The 26,541-nt window shown below is 34.4% G+C and overlaps 1 protein-coding gene across 1 annotated transcript in view; it reads right to left on the bottom strand.

The window, feature by feature from the left end:
• LOC150093727 (mitochondrial glutamate carrier 1-like) overlaps positions 1–26,541 on the bottom strand; it is a 158,300-nt gene that overhangs the window by 21,476 nt on the left and 110,283 nt on the right. Inside the window, exon 6 of the mRNA XM_090412653.1 lies at positions 13,720–14,007. Within this exon, the coding sequence (XP_090268779.1) occupies positions 13,720–14,007 (288 nt within the window). The remainder of the gene's footprint in view (positions 1–13,719; positions 14,008–26,541) is intronic.

The raw sequence follows: 26,541 nt of genomic DNA, 5'->3' as shown, positions 1-26,541 counted from the left end.
GAATTAAAGTTTAGGGGACACAAAGCAAAAGTGGCTAAAGCAGCTCATTCAGATTACTTGGTTACTGAACAATATTTTAACAAGCACAGAAAAGTGGGTTATCTTCTTTATTCCTCTTTCTCAAGATAAGATCTTGATAAGACCCCATCTTGACTACGGCACGCAGATCTGGGTGTCAGAGTTTCTTGGATGAGGAGGAGAGGATCCAGAGGTGAGTGACCAAGATGGTAGCAGGTCTATGGAGTGAACCTTACGAGAACAGGTTGATGGCAGAAAAGGGATGATATGACAGAAACATACAAATTATTAAGAGGTTTTTGCAAGATTAATTCAGAGGAAATTTTTCAGAACAGGTCTGGTGGTGGGAGAACTAGGGCCATCCATGGAAACTGAGTAAGAGTGTAGTTAGCAACAGTGTTAGAACTGGGTTTCTTTGCTTAGAGAGTGGTGAATGAGTGGAATAAGTTGCCAGAGTCTGTTGTGGGTGCCATGACTGTGAATGAGTTCAAAGTAAAGTATGATAGATACTGCGCAAATGTTGGATAGTTCTTGATGATGTTTAGGGCCTCTCTTGACAAATCTAAGGACTTCTTGGAGTAGCCTGTAATAATAATAATGCGGAATACGAGGACAGACTGAGAGAATGTAAACTGCAAAACCTCATGAATAGGAGGAAGGGGGGGGGATATGACTGAGATATATAAGCTAGTCAAGGGTTGTTATCAGGTTGACATGGAAGAGATTTTTCACAGAATGAGAGAGAGAGAGAGAGGGGGGGTAGAACAAGAAGCCACTGCTGGAAACTGTATAAAGAAGGTGTGAGCAGAGGAGTGAGGAGCAGGTTCTTTGCACGGAGAGTGGAATGCACTGCCTGAGTGTGTTGTGAATGTACACACATTGAATCATTTTAAGGCGAGGTTGGATGACCATTGTTTGCAATACTGTTTACCTCCTATGATGAGTCTGACTCCCTGGAGGTCAGATGTTAACAATAATAACACAATAATAACATATGAGACTTGTTTTTTTACTAATTTGGGTGCGCTGATTTCAAATATCAAACCCATTTTTCTCTATCACGTCAGGTTTTTCCTCTATGGCATTTTCTTTTTGCTAATTTGTAAGTTTTTGATAGTTTTAAGGAGGCAGTACTATTTAGAGGATCAAAAAAAATCAATTTTTTAATATTATTTTCTGAAAGTATGTACTTTTAAAAATCTGTTCCTAACTTTTTATCAAGAAATTCGAAAAATTCCCGAAGATATAGCCTATTATTCAAAGCGGTGTGCAGATCAGAATCGGAGCGCTCATCACTCTCGCTTGTTAGTAAACGAACAAATGCATAAGAACCTGCAACGGCACGTACTGGCGCTTTGAATGCGAGAGAGGCCGATAATTAGATACATAACTACTTAACAATATTCATTAAAAATTACAAGAATATTTATAAAAAAATAACAATTTTACTTACACATGAGTTTCAGGGAATAAATTTTTGTTTGTAGCAATTTCTGCTGTGTGTTCTGTTTTGGCAATCCCTTTGAATACTCCAACAGTAGTCAGCCATCATGTGAGAATCCGATCTTCCATAGTTTTTAAGTCTTGATGAAATCTTTCGCCTTGTTCATCGCTTACAGCACCTAAATTCTTGGGAAATCTATCAAGATGACTGTATAGGAAATGAAGCTTTATGCTCATGTTGCAACCTAGGTGCTGGAAATTTTCAAGCATTGTTTCCACTAGATCTTTGTAATTGCACACTTTTTTGTTTCCAAGAAAATTATTCGCAACCATCGTAAATGAAGTCCAGGCCTCTTTCTCAATTTCATTCATAGAGTTGATGAAATTTGGGTCTCTCATTAAAGTTCTAATTTGTGGTCCATCAAATACACTGGTTTTAATTTTTTCATAACTAAGTTGTGGAAAATTTTCACATATGTATTGGAAACAGTCACCTTGTAAATCTAAAGCTTTAACATACTGCTTCATAAGACCTAGTTTGATGTGTAGAGGTGGAAAAATGATTTTTTCTCTGTCGATTAAAGGTTGATTTATAATATTCTGTTCTCCAACGTTTAAGGATATTCCAAGAGGCCAATGTTTCTGACTCCAGTGTTGGTTTCTAGCTAGACTATCCCAGAAGCATAGAAAACACGGAAACTTTGTATATCCTCTTTGAAAGCCAAGTAAAAAGTTCACATTTTAAGATCCACACAGATGATCCAGTTATGGTCTGTATATTTTAATAACTTCAGAATCTTTTTAATGTCCTTATATGTTTCCTTTAAATGGACTGAATAGCCAATAGGAATTGAGCCATATACATTCTCATTGTGTAGTAAGACACACTTGAGACTTCTGCTTGAACTGTCGATAAATAAATGCCACTCATTTGGATGATATTGTACAACAATCATTTCAGTTAATAAACCTGACACATTGTTACAGTAAACAAACCCACACTCATGTTTAAAATATTGTACAAGATTACTTTCCCTGCTACAATAAAAAGTTATATTCTATCTTGCTCCAGTAAGTTTTTTTCATTTAATCTTGGAGCTAACAATTCCGATGATTCCTTTGATAGGCCCAAATCTCTTCCCAAGTCATTCAACTCCGCTTGAGTAAAATGTTGCGGTCCAGAACTAGAAATTAAATTTTCATTGTCTAAATCAACATCCGGGTCTTGCTCCTCAAGAACATCTGGCATATCCCGATCATGCTCGTTCTCAAGTAAAGGAAGGCCTTTATAAATTGGCACGGCTATTTCATTGGAATGAGCAACTGGCCGAATTGCTGAGTCGAGATTTGGATACACAATTTTTTTCTTATTCTTCTTATTATAACCAAAAGTCTGAACTAAACAAAAATAGCAATCATCTACGTGATTTTTCGGTTCACGCCAAATCATTGGAATGCCTAAAGCTAATTTTTGGCGTTTTCCCTTTCTCCACTGTCGTAAATGTTCTACACATGACTTACACACTTATTTGGAGCCCATGACTTGTCCTGATCTGCAAGTTTTACGTCAACGTATGCAAAGTACACTTTCTTAACGAAATCAGTGATATTTGTCCTTTGACTGGGAACAGTAAAGCTGCCACAAATGTTGCAGAAGGAATCTACACTATTGACACATTTTCGAGTAGTAGACATGATGTATTCTCTTCACTGCCGACTAACATGCAATTAACAAGACAAAAAAAGCCAGAGACTTTACTGAAACGTTTTAAGCGCTCATCATACTTTCACGATCGATTAACGATTAACTGATTTCGATCGTTCTTTGTCCGCTATGACGCATATAGCATTCATTTGTTTTAGGCAGTTGTCATCACCTACTTTTCATCACCTAAATGTATTAGGTCGATTATCGGCCTCTCTCGCATTCAAAGCGCCAGTACATGCCATTGCAGGTTCTTATGCATTTATTCGTTTACTAATAAGCAAGAGCGGTGAGCGCTCCGATTCTGATCTGCGCACCACTTTGAATAATAGGCTATATCTTCGAGAATTTTTCGAATTTCTTGATAAAAAGTTAGGAACAGATTTTTAAAAGTACATACTTTCAGAAAATAATATTAAAAAATCGATTTTTTTGATCCTCTAAATAGTACTGCCTCCTTAAAACTATCAAAAACTTACAAATTAGCAAAAAGAAAATGCCATAGAGGAAAAACCTGACGTGATAGAGAAAAATGGGTTTGATATTTGAAATCAGCGCACCCAAATTAGTAAAAAAACAAGTGTCAGATCATAATCAGCAGAAAAAAAAAATTTTTTTTGTTGGCCAGTGTAATAATCTCCCATAGTTTTGTATAAATGTACTGGCTCCCTTCTTCAGTACATTTGACAATGAATTAATGCTATTACAAAATTTTACAGCTTACACATCACCAAAACAACATGGACTAAAGGTAAATGATATTTAATAATTCAGATCAGTTAAAAAAATTATGTTTAGAATGATAGCGTTAAAGAATTATAAGAAAAGGATATTAAATGTAAATGTCTTTTTTAAACATCTAAATTAAATGTAAAAGGGTGCTTAAGGGTCAAAACTGTATAACTGAGAGGAGACCTCCACATAGCCTTTAAAGGAATGCGGAGAACCGACCAGGGCTTCTGACCTAACGTCCAATCCTCACCTTCTCGTGGGGCACCCTGTTGGGTATCTACCTGGATACTGAACGAACGAGGATGGGCTGGCAATTTGGGATTTAGCCGACCAAATTGTATTCTTATTGTCTTAAACCAATATAGAAAATGATGGTACAAATGACAAAATTTCATGCTGGCTGAGGCATCGCCCAGTTAAACAAGGCCCCCATTGTTTTCGCCAGGGAACCAGGGCTAACAGCGAAAAGTCAGCTACTGGAACAAATCTGAAAGCACACCCCAACTCAACATCACAAGAGTTAAAGATTGGTACTATCAACATAAGAAGCCTGAATGGCAAAGAAATGGAGCTAGTTGAAGAATTAAATAAGTACCAGATCGACATAATAGGGATGACTGAATCAAAAAAGACCAAAACTGGTGAGATCTTTCTGAGCAATAAATACAAAATGTTATATTCAGGCAATGACAATCAAGGAAAAGAAGGAATAGCCAGTATTCAACACAAAATATGAGGCTAATCTTCTTGAATGGCAGGCAGTCTCAAGTAGAGTGATGAGGATAAATATCAGAATGGGGAATTGAACAATGAGACTTATTCGTGCCTATGGTCGCACAGAAGGTTCTACTAAGATAGAAGTGGAGAAATTTTTTGATGCTTTAGAGAAAGCAACTGACACAATGAAAAAGGAAAAGTTGGTCCTTGTTGGGGATCTATATAGCAGAGTAGGAAATGATTGTCAGACATACAAAAATATTTTTGGAAAATTTGGAGAAAAGAGCAAAGTTAATAATAATGGCAAATACCTGTTGGATTTCTGCTCAGGACATGGACTGGTTATTACTAACACCATGTTCCAACATAAAATTGTGCTCAAATTCACATGGAGAGAAGAGGCAAGGAATAAGAAAAGTCTCATTCACTATGTTATTGTTGATAGTGATGTTTTCTCGTTGGTGCAGGACACCAGAGTGTACAGAGGATTTGAAGTGATCACTATTTAGTCTTGAGCAGGATAAATCTGAATTTCATACTGAAAAGAATAACATGCAAGAAAGTTTTAAAGCGAATAAAAGTTGAGCAGCTCTCAGATGTGAGCTGTAGACTAAAATACACAAAGCTTATTGAAGAAAAAATCAAAGAGTTTGAGAACAGGAACCAAACCTTGGAGATTCAGTGGCAAGCCTTGAAGAAAACCCTGATTGATTCAGCCAGAGAGGCATGTGGTGAGGTTGTCTGCAAGGATAGAAAAATCAGAACTCCATGGTGGACACAGTAAGTTAAAGAGGCAGTGAAGGAAAAGAAGAAAGCATATCAAAAGTTCCTGGGCAAATAAGTCAGCTTGTGCTCTTAGAGAATACAGAGACAAATGTAAGAAAGCTAAACACTGTAAAACTAGCTAAACAAAAGTCATGGGAGGACTTTGGCAAGAACATAGAAAATAAATATCAAGAAAGTGGTAAGATATTCTGGAGGTTGTTGAAGAAGCTTAGAAATGGAGGAAAGAGTGTTGTAAAAGAAGTTAGAGATGATAAAGGTGACATGAAAACAGAAGAAAAAGATATCCTTGAAGTATGGAGTAATTACTTTGAAAAACTGCTAAATGAAACAAGCAGTGATGACAGCACAGTGGTAAAAAACACTGACCAGGCATGCAGTCAGGAATACATATCCATACTTGAAGTAGAAAAAGCCATCAAAGGCTTGAAATGTGGAAAGGCAGCAGGAGTAGATGATATTCGACCAGAAATGCTGAAATATGGTGGTATAAGAGTCTTACAGTGGCTGCACTGCAAAGCCTGGACAGAGGGATGAATTCCTGATGATTGGAGTAGAGCTCTCATAGTACCCATATATAAAATGGGAAATAAAACTGAATGTGAGAATTACAGAGGTATTTTCCTACTGAGTGTTCTTGGCAAGATCTATGCAAGTATACTTGAGAAACGGTTGAGAAGAATTGTGGAAGAAAAGCTTGGCGAAGAACAAGCTGGATTCAGGCCAAATAGAGGCTGTCAGGATGAGATCTTCACTTTACGACAAATAGTTGAGAAAGCATGGGAATATAACAAAGATCTGTATTTAAGTTTTGTCGATCTGGAAAAGGCATATGACAAGGCGCCAAGAGAGAAGCTATTCAATATGCTACAGTTATATGGTGTCAATGGGGCATTATATCAAGCAATACTTAAGTCTTTATTTGAGTTGTAAGTCAGCAGTTAGAATTGAAGGAAGTACAGGAAGATGGTTTAATGTTAAATCTGGTGTGAGACAAGGATGTACATTATCCCCTCTGTTATTCATTATCTATATGGATCACATTAAGGAAAGTGGTATTAAACATGATGTCAAAATTGGAGATGTTCATGTCAGCTGTTTGCTTTATGCGGACGATGTTATACTTCTAAATAAATTCGCTACAAGTTTGCAAGATTCCATGACTAAATTGAATAACTGTTCTAATAGATATGGTATGAAGGTCAGCATTAAAAAGACAAAGACAATGAAAATAAGTAGAATTGTTGAAAATGTCAACTGTGTTATGAATAGAGAACCTGTGGAACAAGTAAAACATTTCAGCTACTTAGGCACGACTTTTAGTGAAGATGGTAAATTAAATTATGGAAATAGACAACAGAATCAACAAAACTGATATGGTAGGCAGTCAATTGAATAAATTCATATGGAATAAGAGAGAAATTAGTCGGAACACTAAATTAGCTGTATACAAGACAGTGTTCAAACCAGTTTTAACTTATGAATCTGAGAGCTGGGTCAGAAGTAAAACACTTGACCAAAGACTAGAGACCGCAGATATGAGAGTCCTGAGAAAGATTAGAGGCATGAACAGATGGCATCAATGGCAATATCATATTAAAAACAAGGATATTAGGAAAGAACTTGACATTGTCAGCATCCAGGAATGCGTTAGCAGAGCTAATCTAAGGTGGTATGGTCATTTAAACAGAATGGGCGAGGAAAGATTAGCAAAACAAGTGTTCTCTGCCAGGTTAGCAGGAAAACGACCCAGAGGAAGACCAAGATATAGGTGGATTGATATGGTACAAAGTGCCTTAGACGATAGAAATATAAGAGTTCATAATGTTGGAGTCTTGACAAGTAACGGACTGATTTGGAGGAAAATTATAGATAGGAAGTTAGTAATGATGTAAATTTTTCATGTAGTACTATCATATCCTGCACACCCCTTGAGGGTACATGTCAGGAATTTGATGATGATGTAAATGTCTATTTCTTCAGATAACTATTTCCAAAATATGAGAAATTAACATGGAATAATTTTTACTGAAGTCTTGTATTTAATATGATATGTATTAATATATCCAGATTAGGTGACCATGGCTAAGTTGATAGAAATGGAGGTAATTCATAAGTTTTTGATATCTAACCTTAGTCTGACCATAGTACATGGTAATCAAAAAAGTTTGTGATTTTTCATAATAAAAATTAAATAACTGCAGAAATTTCCATAAAATTTTATTCATTAAAATAAGCACCATCACAATCTACAACTCTTAGAAGTTTGTAAATCTTGCTTTTATAAAATGTTTTGTCTTTATAAGTAATAAACCTAGCAACCTTTGCTTCAATCTTCGTTTTATTGCAGAACTGTCTATTTCACATGCGATTGTCTAGCACCAAAAAAGATGATAATTGCGTGGAGAAATGTCTGGAGAATATGGAGGATCAGAAAGTATCTCCCATTCTGAAGTACAAATCTTCTCATAATTAAGTTCTGCAGTATGAGGTTTTGTGTTGTCCTGTAAGTATAACACTTTCTTGCAATTAACTAGTCCTGGCTGTTTCTGAAGTAACACATCCTGCACACGCTTTAGTTGAATCAAGTAGATCTCAGCCATAATTGTTTGGCCTGCAGCAAAAAACTCATAGTGGACAATACTGTCCACCTGGCTTCAGTCCACCACACACACACACAAAGCATAGTCTTCTTGGGATGAAGCAGTGCCTTTGAAGTGTGTGGTACTGGATTGTTTGGTGACAACCAATGATAAGTTCATTACTGTTAAAGTACAAGATCCATTTTTTACAAGTGAACAAGTAATCCAAAAACAGCTCGTTTTTCGTGAAAGAAATGAAGAACAAATTGATAGCCTTCGAAGTTTATTTTCATTTGGTAATGCACATGGGACTCACTTGCTTAGCTTTCATGATTTTCCCAGTTGATGCAAGTGTAAATGAATTGTTTCACCACTCACATTAAACATTTGTGAAAGTTCTTGACATGTTAATCTTGAATTATTTTCAACATCAGCACTTAATTCTTCATTATCAATAATGGAAGGTCTTCCTGAATGGTGCATCTTCAAGTGATTCATCACCAAAAACAAATTTTTTAAGCCATTTCTGCATCTTTTCCAAATGCCACACATCTTACGGGATGCTTCTGAGGCCTTCAACTGAGTTTAAATTCGTAAAGCAAACAAGCCTGAATCACACCAGGTTCAACTGACATTTTAAAAGGGTTCAAAGTCAGAATGCACAAGTTAGAGTGCACCGATTGAATGACGTGCATCTGTGTCTTATTACACACATAAAAAATTGTGCTCTGCAAACTGCTACAAAACAAAACAAGCCATTGCAGCAAACTCTACCAAAAACTGCACAAACCTTTTTGGTTACCTGATAGTTGAGGCCACAGGAACAAGGAATGCTCACATGGCCAGGAAGAGAACAAGAATGAAGTCAGAAAAAAAGAAAAGGATTTTTGAATAGAAGAGAAGGAAATTAAAACTGGAATTGTTTTAAAATATTAGAGCATCAAATTTACCTTCGAACTTGAAAATAACACTTTACCCTGTCTTGATTATCTCATATGTCATCTTCCAGGCAGATCTTTGAATTTTTTTCATCTATAAAAATCATACAATCACCAGAAGATATGTATTAAAACAAACCCTTGCAAATTGAGCATATAATGATATTATGGAGTTGATTTGCAAAGGTTTTCATACATAATTTATGTTGATGATATTACTGATATCAATGCAAATGATGGAAAAATAAAAATCCATATAACAAGTTCTCAGATAACGATACACAGAACTTTCCAGATACAAAAAAGTAAGTTGAAACAAATATTACAACCTATAAATCTGAAAAGGAACTAGAAAGCACAACTGTTAGTTGGACAAGATGCAAAATACAAATTTTCTGATTGACACTTGGAAAATTAGTTTTAGATAATTTACAGTAATTTTTAGCCAAATATAAGCAGAAAAGGAATATGGAGATTTCAATAAAAGCCAGATTTTATATATTATACATCAGCTGCACACAAGAAGTAAAATGTATTACATATTAGTGTCATGTGCAGGGAGGGGGGGGGTAAGGAAAAAACAGGAAACTATTCTTTGCATAGCTGAAAGTTATAATCCTTTGGGAAAACAGTGTGAGGAAGGCTGTTCTAAAAAACAAAAAGGTAGATGAAATGAAATAAGAGGGCAAAAAACTTGAAACTGCTCATGTTCTTACAAGTTTAAAGGAACGTGAAGGAATAATGGTGACCAGTTCAGCAGAATACTCTTCATAAAAATACCTAAATAACAGGGCATAAGCAAAAACGAATTCTAGGAGAAAGTTGAATGTGTGTAATAGCAGTGAATGTGTGTGTGTGAGAGAGAGAGAGAGAGAGGGAGGGCAGTCATCAATTGGTGATCAAAAGTGCTTTTTGATCACCAATTTTTATGAAATTTTTATGAAGATTTCTGGTGCACTACTCCAAATGTGGAAACAGCATTCTAAGGCTGGACCAGCTTTGGAATTGACATAATGTTAGTAACTATACATGCAAGAAGTGGTGCCTTGAGAAGAAAAGGACATCGCATTTCTTTGGAAGCTGAAGAGGGTATGGATGTGATGTGTTTCTGCCTGCAAAGGCCAGAGGTTTAAGCCAGTCAAAGAAGAGAACCATGAACTTTGGAGATCTGGGTATTATCAAAGTAAAAGAGAGGTGAAGTAAGATCTTTCTTATGAGAAGAAAAACAAGAAGATTATGTTTTTGTAACTGTGAAATTAATGAGGTCCTCACTAGTACTAAATAGTACGAAAATCAGATTTTTAGGAAACTGGTTATGGATGAGTTTGATGTTTGAGCACTTATTTATTCATATGGAGTTTCCTCCCTTTTTTCCCCCATCCCTATTGGGTTGAGTTGAGCCCCCTCATGGGGGGGGGTTAAGTATTTATGGCTGTAGATCTGCGTGCTCATGGGGCTGGTTTGCGGGATGAAAAACCCCGGATAAACTGGGGGAAAAACCTGGGGGGAAAACCTTGGGCATGGACAGCCCAAGGCCAGCTAACTTGGCTATGGCTGAGGAAGATCCTTAAGCTCCACAAGTCGGCGACGGGAATCGAGTCCAGGACACTCCTTCCTCAGGCATATGGTTGCGAAGCACAAAGCCACTTGGCTAACCGCACGGACGTTTGAGCACTGCAATCCACAAAATGCTGCATCTATAGTACATTAGTAGTGCTTAGTGGCATGAGCAGGCTATGGATTAAGTAATCTCAAAACTCTGTTCTAAAGATCACATGACACTTTTTCAAGTCACTTTAGGTCTTCAGTATTAGTGGTGTCACACTGGACCATAGCACTCATAAATATACAGTCATACCCCAAAGTTACGCGATAGGTGGGACCAACAAAAAGCACTTAAGTCTAATTCGCATAACTCGAGGTATAATTTTGCATGTAATTTGTATATACAAACATACAATTGAGACCAAAGGTTTACAAAAACACCTATATTTTTTAAGAAATATAATCAGAGTTGTAGTTTTTCGTACATAAAAAAAAGAAAGTTATTTTGATGTCGATGGTTTCATAAAATCTAATAGATTTGTCTGATGGCATAATGTCTTTTTCTTATCATGCAAAATTTCTTCATAGCAAGCTAATGATTTTTTTATTCCTTGCCTTGTGGCTACAATTCATTCCTCGTTAGAATCTATGTCCTCCAAAATCTTTAAACCTTTCTTTTATGATTGTTCTTACTGTGGATTCCTTTAGATCAAACTTCTTTGCTAGCTCACAAATTTTTATTCCGCCTTCAAAATCCTTATTAATGTTGAGTTTTATTTCCAAAGTCAATGTTTTTCTTTTCTTGCTAGCTGTAGAAGAATTGACCTTGCTTCTTTTGGACGACATTATTTTTTATGTGATAAAATTTTTATCAAGAACATAACAAACAATCGCAAGGTTTGTAGACTATAAAAATCTTGTATGAATGGAGACCACACGAAACACGTCAGTGCTTGTTCACAGCATATGCGACACTGGCGAATGCAGCCAGCGCTGGAAAGATATGACTAGTGGTGAGGTGTGAAGTGGGAAGGGAATGCATACATATAAGAAACCGCGTAACTCCGGATTTGCGTAAGTCGGGATATGACTGTACATGAATATAACGGGATTCAAATCCACAACCTTGTTTGGAGAGCAGATGTGTTAACCATTTGGCCAATCAAGCTGGAAAAAGAATATACATTCTGCATAGGAGTGTATTCTCATCAGCAAACCATGGATAGGTTTTGAGAAGTCAGTGAGAAAAAGTTGTTTTTAAGTATGGGAGGAAGGGGTGGGCAAAAGTACACAAACCTGGAACACTCTGGTTTTGGTAGGAAAATCTAAACAGGACCACAGAGATAACCAAACACAAAATTACAAAGAGTGAAAGGTAAATTATAAGACAATGGTTTGTTAAGTAGATCTTTAAGTGATCCTGTCAAATGCCCTGGAAACATCAAGTGAGAAAGTGCTCATGATTGATCTACAGGTTTTCAAGGCTTGTGTTTAAATGTGATGGTGATAGGAGATCTGTAGTTTGACAGAATCCTTATTGCTGCTGGTCATTAATTAGCTGGTGGGCCTGCAGGTGGTAAAACTGGCTGCTGAGGGGAGGGAAGTGAAGGGAAAACAATGAATAACAGTTTCATGGTTGACTTATTTCTCGCCCTCCCTTTTTTGAAAGGAACCAAGGAACCCCCCCCCCCTCCTCCGTTTAGCATGGAAACTTCTATGCTATACATCCAAAGATGAGTTAATTCTAGAACACAAATTCTCCTGATTTCTCCAAGAGAATTTGTGTTTCATGTTTTCTCCTGGAGAAACATCAATTCCTCTGATTTTTTTTTTTTCTAATGAAAGATCAGTCATGATGTATGCATGTGTGTGTGTATATACAGGGTGTTCGGGATAAATTTGACATATTTATAATTAATTATATTTTTCCGTAAGTTACATGTATTAACACACACTTCTCTTCATTTAAAAGTTTGGACCCTTCTTCATTCATATACAAGATGTCAGAAAGGATGGATAGCTGGAACCCACCTGAATCATGGAAGAGAATAACTTGTATCATGATGATTCGTGCCCGCCATCAAAATAAGGATATTACGACTGCTGCCCAATGCTCCCTGAATACAGTAAAAACAATCAGGCATGAACTAGAGACTTGCAATGGTGACTACGAGGATGTAGCAAGAAGAAAGATCCCTAGCAGACGATCTGATTGCGTTCGTACAGCAGAATTCCTCGCAAATCTGCAGGAACAGGTGTTGAAGAACCCTGGCATTGGAATTCGGGCTTTGTTCGTGGAGTTGCTAACTGTAGTCAAGCCCTGGATAACAAGGGTAGGCAGTATGTATGGCAGCAGGATTCGGCCCCTTGCCACACCTCTGGGAAAAGTCAAAAATGGTTGTCTGAAAATTTCTACGACTTCACCAGTCCAAATGTTTGGCCTCCAAACTCCCCAGACCTTAACCCCATGGATTATTTTGTATGGGGCGCAGTTGAAAAAGACACCAATCGCACTTCCAGTAATACAAAAGCCCAGTTAATGGATAAAATTAAAACAGTTTTTGCGGCCCTTCCCAGGGAGACTGTAGCATCAGCTTGTTCGAGGTTCCGAAGCAGAATTGAAGCTGTGATCGATGCTAATGGTGGTTATTTTGAGTAAATCTTGTTGATAGTATTGTAATTAACTCTGCCTGTAATGTTTTTTTGTCAATTCATTAAATTTAATAGATACAAAGAAGATTTTCTTTTTCCTTACGAAACTGTCAAATTTATCCCGAACACCCTGTATATATGGTTCTTGATATAGTTATCTGTGGAGGAACTGAAGAAAAGAACAATGCCAAGACGTTGTCCTTATCTTTGGATTATGTTACAATGGATGTGAGAAAGAGCAAAAGTTGCACTCAGTGATCCTGGCAAAGGAACAGAAACTAGAGGAAGAGATAAAAGCTGGAAATGGGCCACACCATGATATGGTGAGATTGATTGACAACTGACCAAAAGCTATATATTATACTTTAACTGTCCATTAGTGCCCATATTTACAGAAAAATAAAAAAAAGTTTAAATCGACTCAAATATTACACTTAATTTTTAAATGAAATATCATTTTCAGTGAGAAATATATTTATATTGACTGCAAAATATGCTAGTTTTATTATAATCAAAAAAGCAACTATATCAAAGATTAACGTTAATATTGCAGATATGGGTAACAAAACACAAAATATATTTAAGAGTAATTAATGTAACTTACCATCAAATGGATTTACAACAAATGCAGCAGTTGATCCGGCACCACAACCTGCCAAAAAAGATGTCCAAAACACCGCTTCTCCACTGTTACCCGATTTTCTTGGACCCAAAGCATTAAGATGAGCAAATAAAGGAAAATATACAATTGAAAAATTCACATCTCGTAGCATAGTAGCTGCTGTACCCCTATATAACCCCATAATACCTCTAGTTTTCAGTAACTGTAGTGCAATGGCTGTGGCAGATGTTGCTATTACAGCTTCTCCTTCTGCAGCAGCTCCTTTGGTGGCTAAAAAAATATATATTTCTTGTATAACCGTTTCATAATAAGTGCATTATATCTATATGAATATAAAGGAGAAACATATTTATTGTAAACTAGATGAATGCATACCCATATATATATATATATATATATATATATATATATACACACACACACACATGGATGCACACAATTAGATATTCTGCCTAGTGCTCTGTTTGCCAACTTTACTGAGGAAAGAGATCTAATACTTCCCACACTTCCTTTGAAGGATTTAAAGAATTTTGAGACAATAAAATAAGAGAAATGAACACAAAATACAGTGGACTTTCTATACCATATTTCCTTTATAATGGCATTGTGCCTATGGACTTTTGGTTGAAACTTAATAGGAAATTTAAAAAAAGAACAGAACTAAATTATTCATATGTCAAGAAGTCCATACCTTTTCTGAGTTTCATTTTTGGCCTGCTTAACCAAGCAGATCTTTGTTCTTTAACCAACAGACTGTATGTTTGAATTCCACTGTGGTATAGACTTTTAAGAATATCTAAGTAGTAGATGAATTTCATCATCCAGTATAAAGCCACCTCTCCTTGTTTACTTTGTGCTTGAAGTACAGTAGCATAAAATGTTTGCAACTTTTCATGGGTGAAATTCCCATAAAAAATTTGCCAAATACTGTTTTATGTTTCAATTTTAGACATCTATAACATGATTATTTCTTTTTTTTTTTTTTATAAAAAATTCAGATGAATCCTTTGTTCATTATACATCTGTATACAAAGCTGAGTACTGATTTTCTAAATTACATGCTGGCCTAACAGCAAGAACAGTGCAGTTGGAATAAACCAGTGCATGAATCCTTTGATTTGTATTTTTCTCATGTGACTCCCTCATGAAAGGCTGTAAACCTACAGTACATTACCATGAGTAGGCTGACTGTATAATCCAAAAACCTGCTCTAGAGAACAAAATGGAACTTTTTCTAAGTCATTTCAGGCCTCCTACAACTGGGATGGTAGTCTCATACAGAGTAGTGAAATTCATTTTCTCCTAACAAACATTCACAAACATCCATGCGGGTGATGGATCCATAGTCTGTTTGTTGAGAGCAGAGATATGCTATCTACTTGGCCAATCTGACTGACATCTGCTTATAACAGTAAATATAAAGCAGGGAAAAAAAAAAAGATTCTTAAGAAAGAAATATCTTACAAAAAGAGACCCTATAGTTCTGAATGGCTTCTCATTTATTTGAGGAAGCTCACATGGCTTCTCATTTATTTGAGGAAGCTCACATTTGTTTTTTTCAATAGATAAGAGTACCAATACTTTGGGTTGGATTCTCCACTGAATTAGGGTAGAGTTCCTTGCTTCTCCGTGAGAGTGAAATTAAAACAAGCATCAGCCTTTCAGCCTCCTTCCTAAATTCTATCACAACTTGCCACTATTGTATGTATATAATCATGTATATAATGCATATAATCTAGCTTCATTTTTGTGGCAGAGTTCATAATGAAGTTCAATCACATATGCAGGTTATGCACATGTGTGTTATGATCCATCGAGTCGTTTCCGACTCCTGGCAACTCCAAAAACATACACTCTCCATTCCGATCTGTCCCTGACCATGTCTTTCAAAACCTCCAAGTGCACTCCAGTTGCTTCTTTAACTCAATCCACCCATCTAATTCTTGGTCTTCCTCTTCTCCTGCTTCCATCAACTTTAGCAAGCATCATCTTCTCCAGACTGTCATTTGCTTGCATAATATGTCATAAGTATGACAATTTTTGCTTGATGATCATAGCTTCAAGGGAGCTATCTGGCTTTATTTTATCACTGATTTATTGGTTTGCTTTGCAGTCCATGGTATTCTCAGTAAACGTCTCCAAACCCATAATTCAAATGCATCTATCTTCTTCTTTCACTCTTTCTCAGGGTCCAACTTTCATATCCATACAGCACCACAGGGAATACCATTGCTTTCATGATTCTGATTTTTGTTGCGAGGCTAATATCTTTATCTTTAAAGATCTTGCTTAAATTTGTCATTGCTTTTTTTCCGAGTAATAATCTTCTATATGCAAATATGGACATGTGCAAAATAATGGATGCAGCAATATGATCGTATATTTTCTTTAAGTTAGAGTAGTCAAGGCCTTTAGACATCACATTCTAATCTGTGATATCTAAAAGCATGAGTTTCCAGAAAAAATGCAGTGTACACTTGTAATGCAAACAGCTTTTATAGTGGTTCATTTTAAGTTTTAACTTTAGGTACAGTGGAATTTTCATAAGTAGGCATTGGAGTTTTCCATTTCATATTCTGAGGTAGATCTTTTCACAGTTTTTATTTCTGCCTAATTCCAAGAACGAAAAAGGAAGTATTGAAGTCCCAGTTGTTGGATTTCAGAAGCTCTGTCGGTACAGCTGAATAGAGGGAAGAGGTAATCTAGTCAGTGTGTGAGTTCAGTATCTTTCCAGTATTGCAGAACATGGTAGTAGAATGTAGATAGTTTATAAGAACAATTGTTCATAAGCCATTTGGAGGATTGTAGATGGTGTTAAATTGTGAATGAAGATATTTGAGAATTATAATACTTCACTCACATTTAACATAATTTGCCATGACTCAAGCAGCACTTGTAAATATTATTTGATGTTAATCACTTGCTTATAAAGTATTATTCATATAGTTACTTTGAGTTTGTTTATTATTGTTTAATTATATAATTTTGGGATTTATATTAGTACTGAAAAGACTCAGTATTAAAGTGTCATTCAATTTATTTTATTTGTTCCTGTATAAATATAAGAAGCTGTGCATATGTATTATAAGAATTTGAATTTATCATATTTAAATGTATTTTATGTGAACTACGGATTATTACCCTATTTGTTATTTCTGAAAGAAAATGTATATATGTAGAATTCTGCTGATATGATTTTATGTAATTCTTCTGATTGAATTTAATTGGCTAGTAAAGGCGAAACAGAGTTGTTTTGAGTTAGCACGTGCTTAGAACGTGAACGGCTATGATATGGAGAGAAACCTGTAGATGTAAGCTGGACTGGCTAGAACCGGATTTGGGCAGGAAGAATAAACGCAGTTAATTGGAAAACGAAAGTAAACAGGGGAGAAAGCTTGGGGACAGTGAAGAGACTGGTTGTGTGCAACGAAGGCGAGCTGAGATATCCGGAAAAATCAACAAGGAAAGGACCGGGAATAAAAAGGCATTAAAAACTACCTCTATGGAATTCTGATATTACAATAGATTCCTAATGATTAGAGGAAGAATACTGCAGTGCAGAAGTCAATACATAGTGGAAAATAAGGAATTAGTACATGATGTAAATCTAATGTCAAGACTTGCAAAGTTCTGTGTTAAATATTTCAGTTAACATAGTGAAGATTTCTTTGAATTGTGTTTCCTCATGGTAATTAGTTAACAGGAATTTTAAATATGTGCCTAAGTGTATTTAATGTACTGAAGCTGAAACCCAGTAAGACTTATCCTTTTTACATCCAGTGTGAAGCAAGTGAAAGTTAGCTCAGCCTAATATATCTTAACCCTAGCTATGGCATTTAACTATAAATAGTTGAAAGAATGAAGCATTAAAGTATTTCCCCCTTGAATTTGATAACTGCCTTGTAATTCAATTAAGTGTTTATAGATTAAAAGTGAATTAGAGAAGCCAACTATAAAAATATTTATTGTGAATTCTGGAACTTTGAACTGCGAGATATATTTTTTTATAAATCGACTGAATATAGAGAACTGAGAGTTGAATGTTTGATACCTAGTGCATTATATCTATTCTGAGCACTCGAACTAAATCGATGTGTAGATGATATGAATTGTTTCATAGAATAGAGACAAGTTGTGATAGAAATACTTATCTCTTGAATAATAAGATCTAAGACCTTTGGCTTTAAACCTAACTGAAAAGTTACTGTATCTCAGAGATATTTTGGACTTGTTCATTTGCATTATCTTGTTTAGAAAGTTATACTTGGATGTACATGTTATATAACCCTGCATTAAATGTCTTGTTTTATTGAATTCAATTTGTTGTTTGCCTAATCTTCATTCATTGCACAGCTCATAAAAATTTATCGGCCCTTGCGGAAGCCTTAAAAGATATTAATAACCTTGGCCTGTAGAAAAGTAAGATTGCAAACGTTAGCTGATGATTGATTCCTCTGCAATATATAGACTAATCTGAATATAAAGTGGCACAGGATAATATAAATTTCTTTATATTTGGATCAGTATCAATCAACATCTAACAAATAAAAATGGAATTTTAAGGAAATAACGATAAGTTCGATTAACCAACATAAATGAATCAGTCAGAAAGATAGGACGACACGACAATAGTATAGGTCACATTTGGTAGAGTCTTTCAGAATAAGATCAAAACTGAAAGAAGATAATTTAAAATATGTAATTTTATTGGATCTGATCAAGGTCTTCTGAGGATGTTAGTACTTTCAGAGTATGAAAGAAATACTACCAAAAATCTGGTTGATGATTGGTAATCTTTCTTTCAGCAAAAAGGATACTCATGTGGCAATCAATTTACCTAGCACTGTTTAAAAGAAGTGTGCAGCTAAATTCAGTGGAGTATATCATATCACCATAATCAAATCCCAGATATGTACCTCAGGTGGCATACAGGATATGGACAGAAGTTTGTATGATGTAAACTTATTATGTAGTACTATCGACAATTTTCTTCCAAATTAATCTGTAATGACTCCAATACTGTCAGATATATTTTGGTCTTAAAAAGCACTTCTTACTTTATCAATCAACCTAGATCTTTGTTTTCCTTTTGATTTTTCCCCTCATCCTAGCAACAAGCACCTGTTTTGCTAACCCTTCCTCTCATTCTATAAATTAAAGATGCCAAGAAATTATATTTTTGGTTTCATCCTTTATCCAAGTGCAAACAAACAAAGTTTGTGCATGAAGTAACTTCATGGCTGGGCTACTTGCATATAGAGGCTAATGATTTCACATCAACTGCCTTAGCATTCCATAATGCAATGCATTATAGGAAGGGCCACTACCCAGATTGGTTTCAACCTTTATTGAGGTATGTTAAAATGTGGGAATATACCACTAAAACTCTGAGTGATCTACAAGATCACTACTAAACTCATCACTCCTGATCTGAATGATTCTTGGACAGGAAACTCAGCAGGTAGCTCCACTCAGTGAAGTGCCACTTGATGGCGAAAACTTGCCATCAAGTAGAGCCTCTCTACTCCCCAGAAGCAAGCAAACACAAACATTAGTAAATGTTATCAGTGGGAGTCAGACCCAGAAGCAATACCAAGATTGAAGTAATGCAGAAGTCATATATTTCCCATATACAAGTAGTCAAAAGGTATCGCACCTTATTATTAAAATACTCTGGATTAGAGACAGATGTTGAAAGTTCTACAACATCTATCTCTAATCCAGAGAGAGAGAGAGAGAGAGAGACGTTGAAAGTTCTTTTACTTGATTATATTATAAATTAAAGATGCCAAGAAATTATTTTCTTGGTTTTATCCTTTACACAAGTGTAAACAAAGTCTGTACGTGAAGTAACTTCACATCTATTTCAACTTCCTCTCATTCCGTTTAACTGATCATACCAGCTCACATTAGCTCTACTCACACATTCCTGAATGCTAACAATTAAGTCATCATCATCATAATGCTAATTACGGATATAGATTATACTGGTCTATTCCAGTCTCATTATTCATCTAATATCCTTTTTTGAGATCTACCCAGCCTTCTCTTTCCAGTTGGTTTATATTTTATTTGTTTAGAATATCAGGTGTTGGCCATTTGGTTTACATGTTCTATTCAATTTTGTTTATAATTGAATAGTTTTTCTTCTATTGATTTCTTTGTTCTTTTTTTTGGTCTAATAATGTGCATTTTGCAGTTCTCGTGAATCTCATTTCACTTGTTTTTATTCTTTGTTTATTTTCTTATATAAACAAAATAAATTTATTGCCCAAATTTCACTCCACATAACAATGTGGGTGGTGCTAAAGTATTGTATATTTTCAAGCATGTTTCTTTTTTGTACTATATTTGGTTTGAGTGTTCTATTTATCAGGCCTATATCTGTAAAAATTTTGAAGTTTTTAATTTTATATCTTTTTCTCCTTCATATGATATTTCACATCAAAGATAACTGAAAGTATTTATCATCATCATCATCATCATCAAATTCCTGCCATGTACCCTCAAGGGATGTACAGGATATGATAGTACTACATGAAAAAAATTACATCATTATTAATTTCCTATCTACAATTTTCCTCCAAATCAGTCTGTTACTTGTCAAGACTCCAACATTATCAGATCTTATATTTCTATCGTCTAAAGCACTTTGTACCGTATCAATCCACCTATATCTTGGTCTTCCTCTGGGTCGTTTTGCTGCCAACCTGGCAGAGAACACTTGTTTTGCTAATCTTTCCTCGCCCATTCTGTTTAAGTGACCATACCACCTGAGATTAGCTCTGCTAACACATTCCTGGATGCTGACAATGTCAAGTTCTTTCCTAATATCCTAATATGTTTTTAATATGATATTGCCATTGATGCCATCTGTTCACGCCTATAATCTTTCTCAGGACTCTCATATCTGTGGTCTCTAGTCTTTGGTCAAGTGTTTTACTTCTGACCCAGCTCTCAGATCCATAAGTTAAAACTGGTTTGAACACTGTCTTGTATACAGCTAATTTAGTGTTCCAACTAATTTCTCTCTTATTCCATATGAATTTATTCAATTGACTTCCCACCATACCAGCTTTGCTGATTCTGTTGTCTATTTCTATATTTAATTTACCATCTTCAGTAAAAATCGTGCCTAAATAGCTGAAATGTTTTACTTGTTCCACAGGTTCTCCATTCACAACACAGTTGACATTTTCAATGATTCTGCCTATTTTCATTGTCTTTGTCTTTTTATTGCTGACCTTCATACCATATCTATTACAACAGCTATTCAATTTAGTCAGAGAATCTTGCAGACTTGTAGCAGATTTATTTAGAAGTATAACATCGTCTTTTATTTATTTATTTGTAATTTTAAGTATTTATTTGTTCTATTATTTTATTATTAATAACTATTTTACTTCTAACTGGAGTTTGTCCACAAAATGTCATTGTTTTAGTTTTATCTATGGATATTTTCATTCCAAACTATTATACTATAATGTTTAAATTACATATTGCTCCTTGTAAATTGTCTTCCTTATCTGATATTATTAGCTGATCATCTGCAAATAATAGTGCATTTATTTTGTTATTCTGGGAAATTAAGGTGTTCCACTATATTAATATTTCATTAATGTAAATTTTGAAAAGACGGAGGCTGGAGACAGAGGGCATTCCTGTCTTACTCCTTGGTTTATAGACTGTTTTTCAGACATTTTTTTGTTTATTTTATCATCTTTGTGTAAATATTCAATATTGCATGTAGTAAAATATTAGGTATATTTATTCTTTGTAATATATCAAATAGTATATACCTTTTTATTTTGTCAAATACTTTTTCATAATCTATAAACAAAAGATGAGTTTCTAAATTAAATTATCTTCTTTTTTTCAATGAGTAGTTTTAAACAAAAAGCTGCATCCATGTAGAACATCCTTTTCTAAATTCCTTTCGACATTCTAATATATATATTTTTTTCACTGTATATTTTCAATTTTTCATTAGGTATTCTACTATATATTTTGTAGCATGCATTCAGTAAACTAATAACTGTAATTAGCAGGTTTTGTTTTATCCTCCATTTTAAATATAGGTATTACTATAATTGTATTCCATTCTATTGGTATTTGTCCATTTGTATATATTTTATTGAAAAATTTTAGTAATCCCTGATGAAATTTTTTTCAGCAAATTTATACAGTTTGGAGTTTATCCCATCTTCTCCTGCTGATTTACTATTTTTTTTTTTTAAATTTTACTTAGGTTGTCCTTTAATTCTTTCATTGTTATTCTACCATTTAAAACATTTTGGAAGTTTTTGGTGTAATTTTTTTTATGTTTGTCCAAAGATCTGTAATCCAAGAATTCTTTTAAATCTATTTCACAATTTATATTTACAGTTTCCTTTATATCTGCATTCATGTGTTTTAGCATTTTATACACACTGGGTCTTATATTTTGTATATGTAATTTTCTAGATATGATACAAATTTTTCCCAGCTTTCTTTGTCTCTCTTTGGCTATTGCTTGTCTTTTTTTATATTCAATTTCATCTTCTTCTTTTTTTTTTTTTTGCTACTTAACTATCTTTTTAAAGGCCAGATTTTTATTTCCAATTATTGTTTTTATTTCATTGTCCCATATATGTAACTTTTTTTTATTTTTATGATATTTTTTGTGTTCCTAGACTTTCATATGCTGCTGATGTAATAATTTCTTTTATATTATTCCATTCTTTCTCATTGTCTTCATTTTTTTGTATTTTTTCTAAGTAGTTATTAATCCTCTGTTGGTATTAATTTCTTATACTTGAATCATTTAGTAATCTTACTTTGTAATTAGATTTTGTTTTTCTAGTTTTTTAATTTTTTTATTTTTATTTTTTGTAATCAATTTGGTGGAAACCTTAATTTTGTCTGCACTAAATAGCAATCTGTCTATTTTTAGCCCTCTTCTGACTAACATCTAGGAAGATGTTTACTACTTTTTCTATTGATTTTTGATTTCTGTCTTGCACACCATGTATATTTAAGTATATTTTTATGTTTGTAGAATGTATTCATTATTTTTAAATTATTATATATTCTATTAAAAAAAAAGGTGAGTCTAGTTGCCTTAAGGCAACTAGACTCACCACTAGGATTTCTATTGCCATGCTAGTAACTTGACATAGGGTAACACCTTATGTCATGTTACTTTCAAGTCTCAACAAAATCCAAACCAGACAGAAAACAATTAAGTTTCCTTCCTAATATCCTCAATTTTTAATATGCTTCTATCTTTTTATTCCTATTTTTCTTCTATCTTATTTATTCCTATTTTTCTTCTATCTTATTTATTCCTTTATTCTACCTTATATTCCTATTTTTTCTCAGAACTCTCATATATGTAGAGTCCAGACTGATCAAATGTTTTATTTTTAACCCGGCTCTCCCAGACATAACTTTAAATTGGTTTGAACATAGTTTAGGGTTTAGACTAATTTTGTTCTTATTGCATATAAATTTATTCAGTTGAAGTCCTATCATAATAGCCTTGCAAATTCTATTTATTTCCATATTTTATTTAACATAATCACCAACAATTGTGCCAATACCTGTTCTATAAGTTTTCTCATTCAGGAGGCAGTTGATCCTTTCAATACACTTGCCTTTTTTTTTTTTTTTTTTTCATAGTCTTTTTATTTTATACCAATTTTCATAAATTTATTACAGCAATTATTCAATTTAAATAGGGAATCATGCAGATTTGTGCTAGATTTATTTAAAAATATAATATCTGCACAAAAATAAGGGTTAAGATTAGCATATCCAATTTTGATATCTGGCTTAATGTCACTACCTTCATAATTTAATCCATATAAATGATGATTAACGGTGGAGATAATATGCACCAGTGTCTCACATCAAATCATCTTCCTGTATCTCCTTCAATTCTATTAACTTTTTATTCTATTAAACACCGACTTACAATGTGAATATAGAATATGTGCTACTCAATGCTAAAATTATATGATGTAAATGTCTAATTACATGATATAATTGTAGCATTTTGAACAGCTTTTCACACACTTTGTCACATGCATTTTCCAGAACTACAAAACTTAATACAGATCCTTGTTATGTTCCCATGTTTTCTCAACTATTCATCTTAAAGTGAAAATGCATTCTGATCTCTATCTGCCTCGAATTCAGCAGATGCTTTTCAACATTTTCCTTTCACAAATTTTCTTAGCCTTTTATTAAGTGTGTTCTCAAGTACTCATCAATCTATAATAAGACAGATGGGTACAATGAGAGCTCTACTCCAAACATCTGAAATTCAATTTTCTGATAATGACTTCTGAATTATGCAGTGCAGCAACTGTTAAACTATTATACCTCTAAATTTGAGCATTTTTAGTTGAATATCACATATACTGCAGCCGGTTTTCTACTGCTGATCTATCACTTCTTGTTTCATTTAGCAATCTTTCAAAGTAATCATGCCAAACATCTAGAATATTTATATCTTCAGTTTTCATGTCACCTTTATCGTATTTGATTTTTTTTACAGAACTCTTTCCTCCATTTCTAAGCTTTTTCAATAGTCTCCAGAGTATTTTGTCACTTTCCTAATAATTAATTTCTATGTTCTTACCAAAGTCTTCCCATGACTTTTGTTTAGCTAGATTTACCCAGTGCTTTGCTTTCTCACATTTTTCTCTACATTCTCACAAAGCACAAGCTGATTTACTTTCCAGGAACGTAAGCTTTTGTAAGATATAAGAAAGCTTACGTTTGGTAATCTTTCTTATATCTTCAAAAATTACGGAAACTACCGTGTGAGAGTAAAACTTCAATTTAATATAAACCAAAATAATCACTCGATGTTTCAACCTTCACATTAATGTCATCATCTGAAGTATGCACAGAAATACAAAGAAACAAGCTGCACTACAATCTACATGCTATGCTGAAGTTACAATGATTTGGTCAACCAATACAGTATTAAGTTATCCTTTGTATCACAATTTAATTTTCAAAGTCTCTTTTTCACTATGGCCCACAAATGTTCTATTGGATTAATGTCAGGAGAGGTAATGCCCTCTGAAGCAATTGGATGTTGTGATATTTGAAGAACTCTTTTTTTGGAAATGTGACATGAAGCAAAATCCTGTTGGAAGATGAGTTCTTTGTTTTTATGGATTTGTGGGACTAACTCTTTTCTTCAATAATTTTATGTATTGATCGCTTTTCATCATACTGTCAACAGGCACACACACACATGATCCTTGACCATCATGTGTAAAACAACCCCCAGGACATCTTTTAAGCTAGATAGTTAGGAGCTTGTTGAAGGTAGGCAGGAAAGTCTTCTCAGCACTGATTTGTGAACATAGGATAGTCAATCTCCTTGGACAAAGAAATGCCTCTCATCTGAGAATATGACCTACTTCCACTTCTAGTTAGGAGCTTGTTGAAAGTGGGCAGGAGAAGTCTTCTCAGCTACTGATTTGTGAACATAGGAATAGTCGATCTCCTTGGACAAAAAAATGCTTCTCTTCTGAGAATATGACCTTCTTCCACTTCTCAATAGTCTTTGTACACTTTTGCCCACTGGAGCCTCTTTTTCTACATAGCCTTCATTAATAGTTGTTTCTTTTTTGGTTTGTGAACAGTCCTCCCTGCTTCCAACAATCTTTGACAGACCGTCATGTCAGAAACATTAATCCCACTAGTTGCCAAGTCTCTATTTAATTCTACACCAGACAATCTTGGATTCATTTTGTTTTTCCTAACTAGTAAATGATCTTGAGTAAGTATAGTTTTCCTTTATCACTCACATTTTCCTTTTCTGTCAGGAGAAAAGATACATGTCTCCCTAAACCTCTTTAAAATCGCATTAACAGTACTCAAATCAACACCACACTCATTGGCAATTTGTCTTTTGAGTCATGGATGTGTGCTGAGAAAGAGTACATATTTTTGAACACTTTCTTGGAGATTTATTCATTTTGTGTAGCTATAAAATGGATACAACACTATGAGTGTCAACTTTTTTACACTATTAACCTTGCAGAGGTTGCAGCTGATCTGACAGATACAAACAAATCATTTAACATAAATATTCTTACCCATATCCAATGTATAGCTTGGAGGTCATGACTAGCTGCACATGAATATATTATAAGTGATATTCCACACTGTTTATGTAGTCAGTTTTGGTTTAACATGTGTTATGTAAAGGTGGTGATATTTGATAGTAAACTGTATCTGAGAGATACCGAGATGTCAGCACAGTATTGATTTTTTTTTATTTTTTTAAATTTACTGTTGAAAATGGCTGGAAAAATATATCAATTGAATAATCCATCAGATTTTGAAGAGATTTAGTGAATGTTACTTGAGTCCGATGATGTCGAATGTGAAGATGAAAGTGATTTAGAAGATGATTATGTGAAAGTTCGTTCAGAAGATTCGGATACCGAACAAGATATTTCTAGTGAAGAAAGTGAAGATGAATTAGACATGAGTGAAGAGTATTTTCTTGAAAAGGATAAAGAATCAAAATGGAGGAAAAATTCAATAACAAGACAGCCACAGAATATTTTGTGTCAACTTCCATTAGTTCAGCCAAATGCAAAAAATGCCAAGACAGAACTTGAAACTTGGAATTGCTTCATCACAGCTGATATTTTAGATCTAATCTTATTATTGGGTTGGCAAATAAGTTCGTTTGGTTTATGCGTTAGTACAAGTTTACACCGCTGCGCTTGTCACTATTGTTGCGCTACCGTGCAACGCTATTGCACATTTGAAGGGTGGCATTTCACATAA

Source organism: Typopeltis vanoorti, chromosome 23 (genome assembly GCF_054136105.1).
Source record: "Typopeltis vanoorti isolate ZY-2024b chromosome 23, IOZ_Tvanoo_1.0, whole genome shotgun sequence".
Lineage (NCBI taxonomy): Eukaryota > Metazoa > Arthropoda > Arachnida > Uropygi > Thelyphonidae > Typopeltis > Typopeltis vanoorti.
Note: the sequence above shows the minus strand (reverse complement) of the source record. Positions and strands in the feature narration are given on the sequence as shown.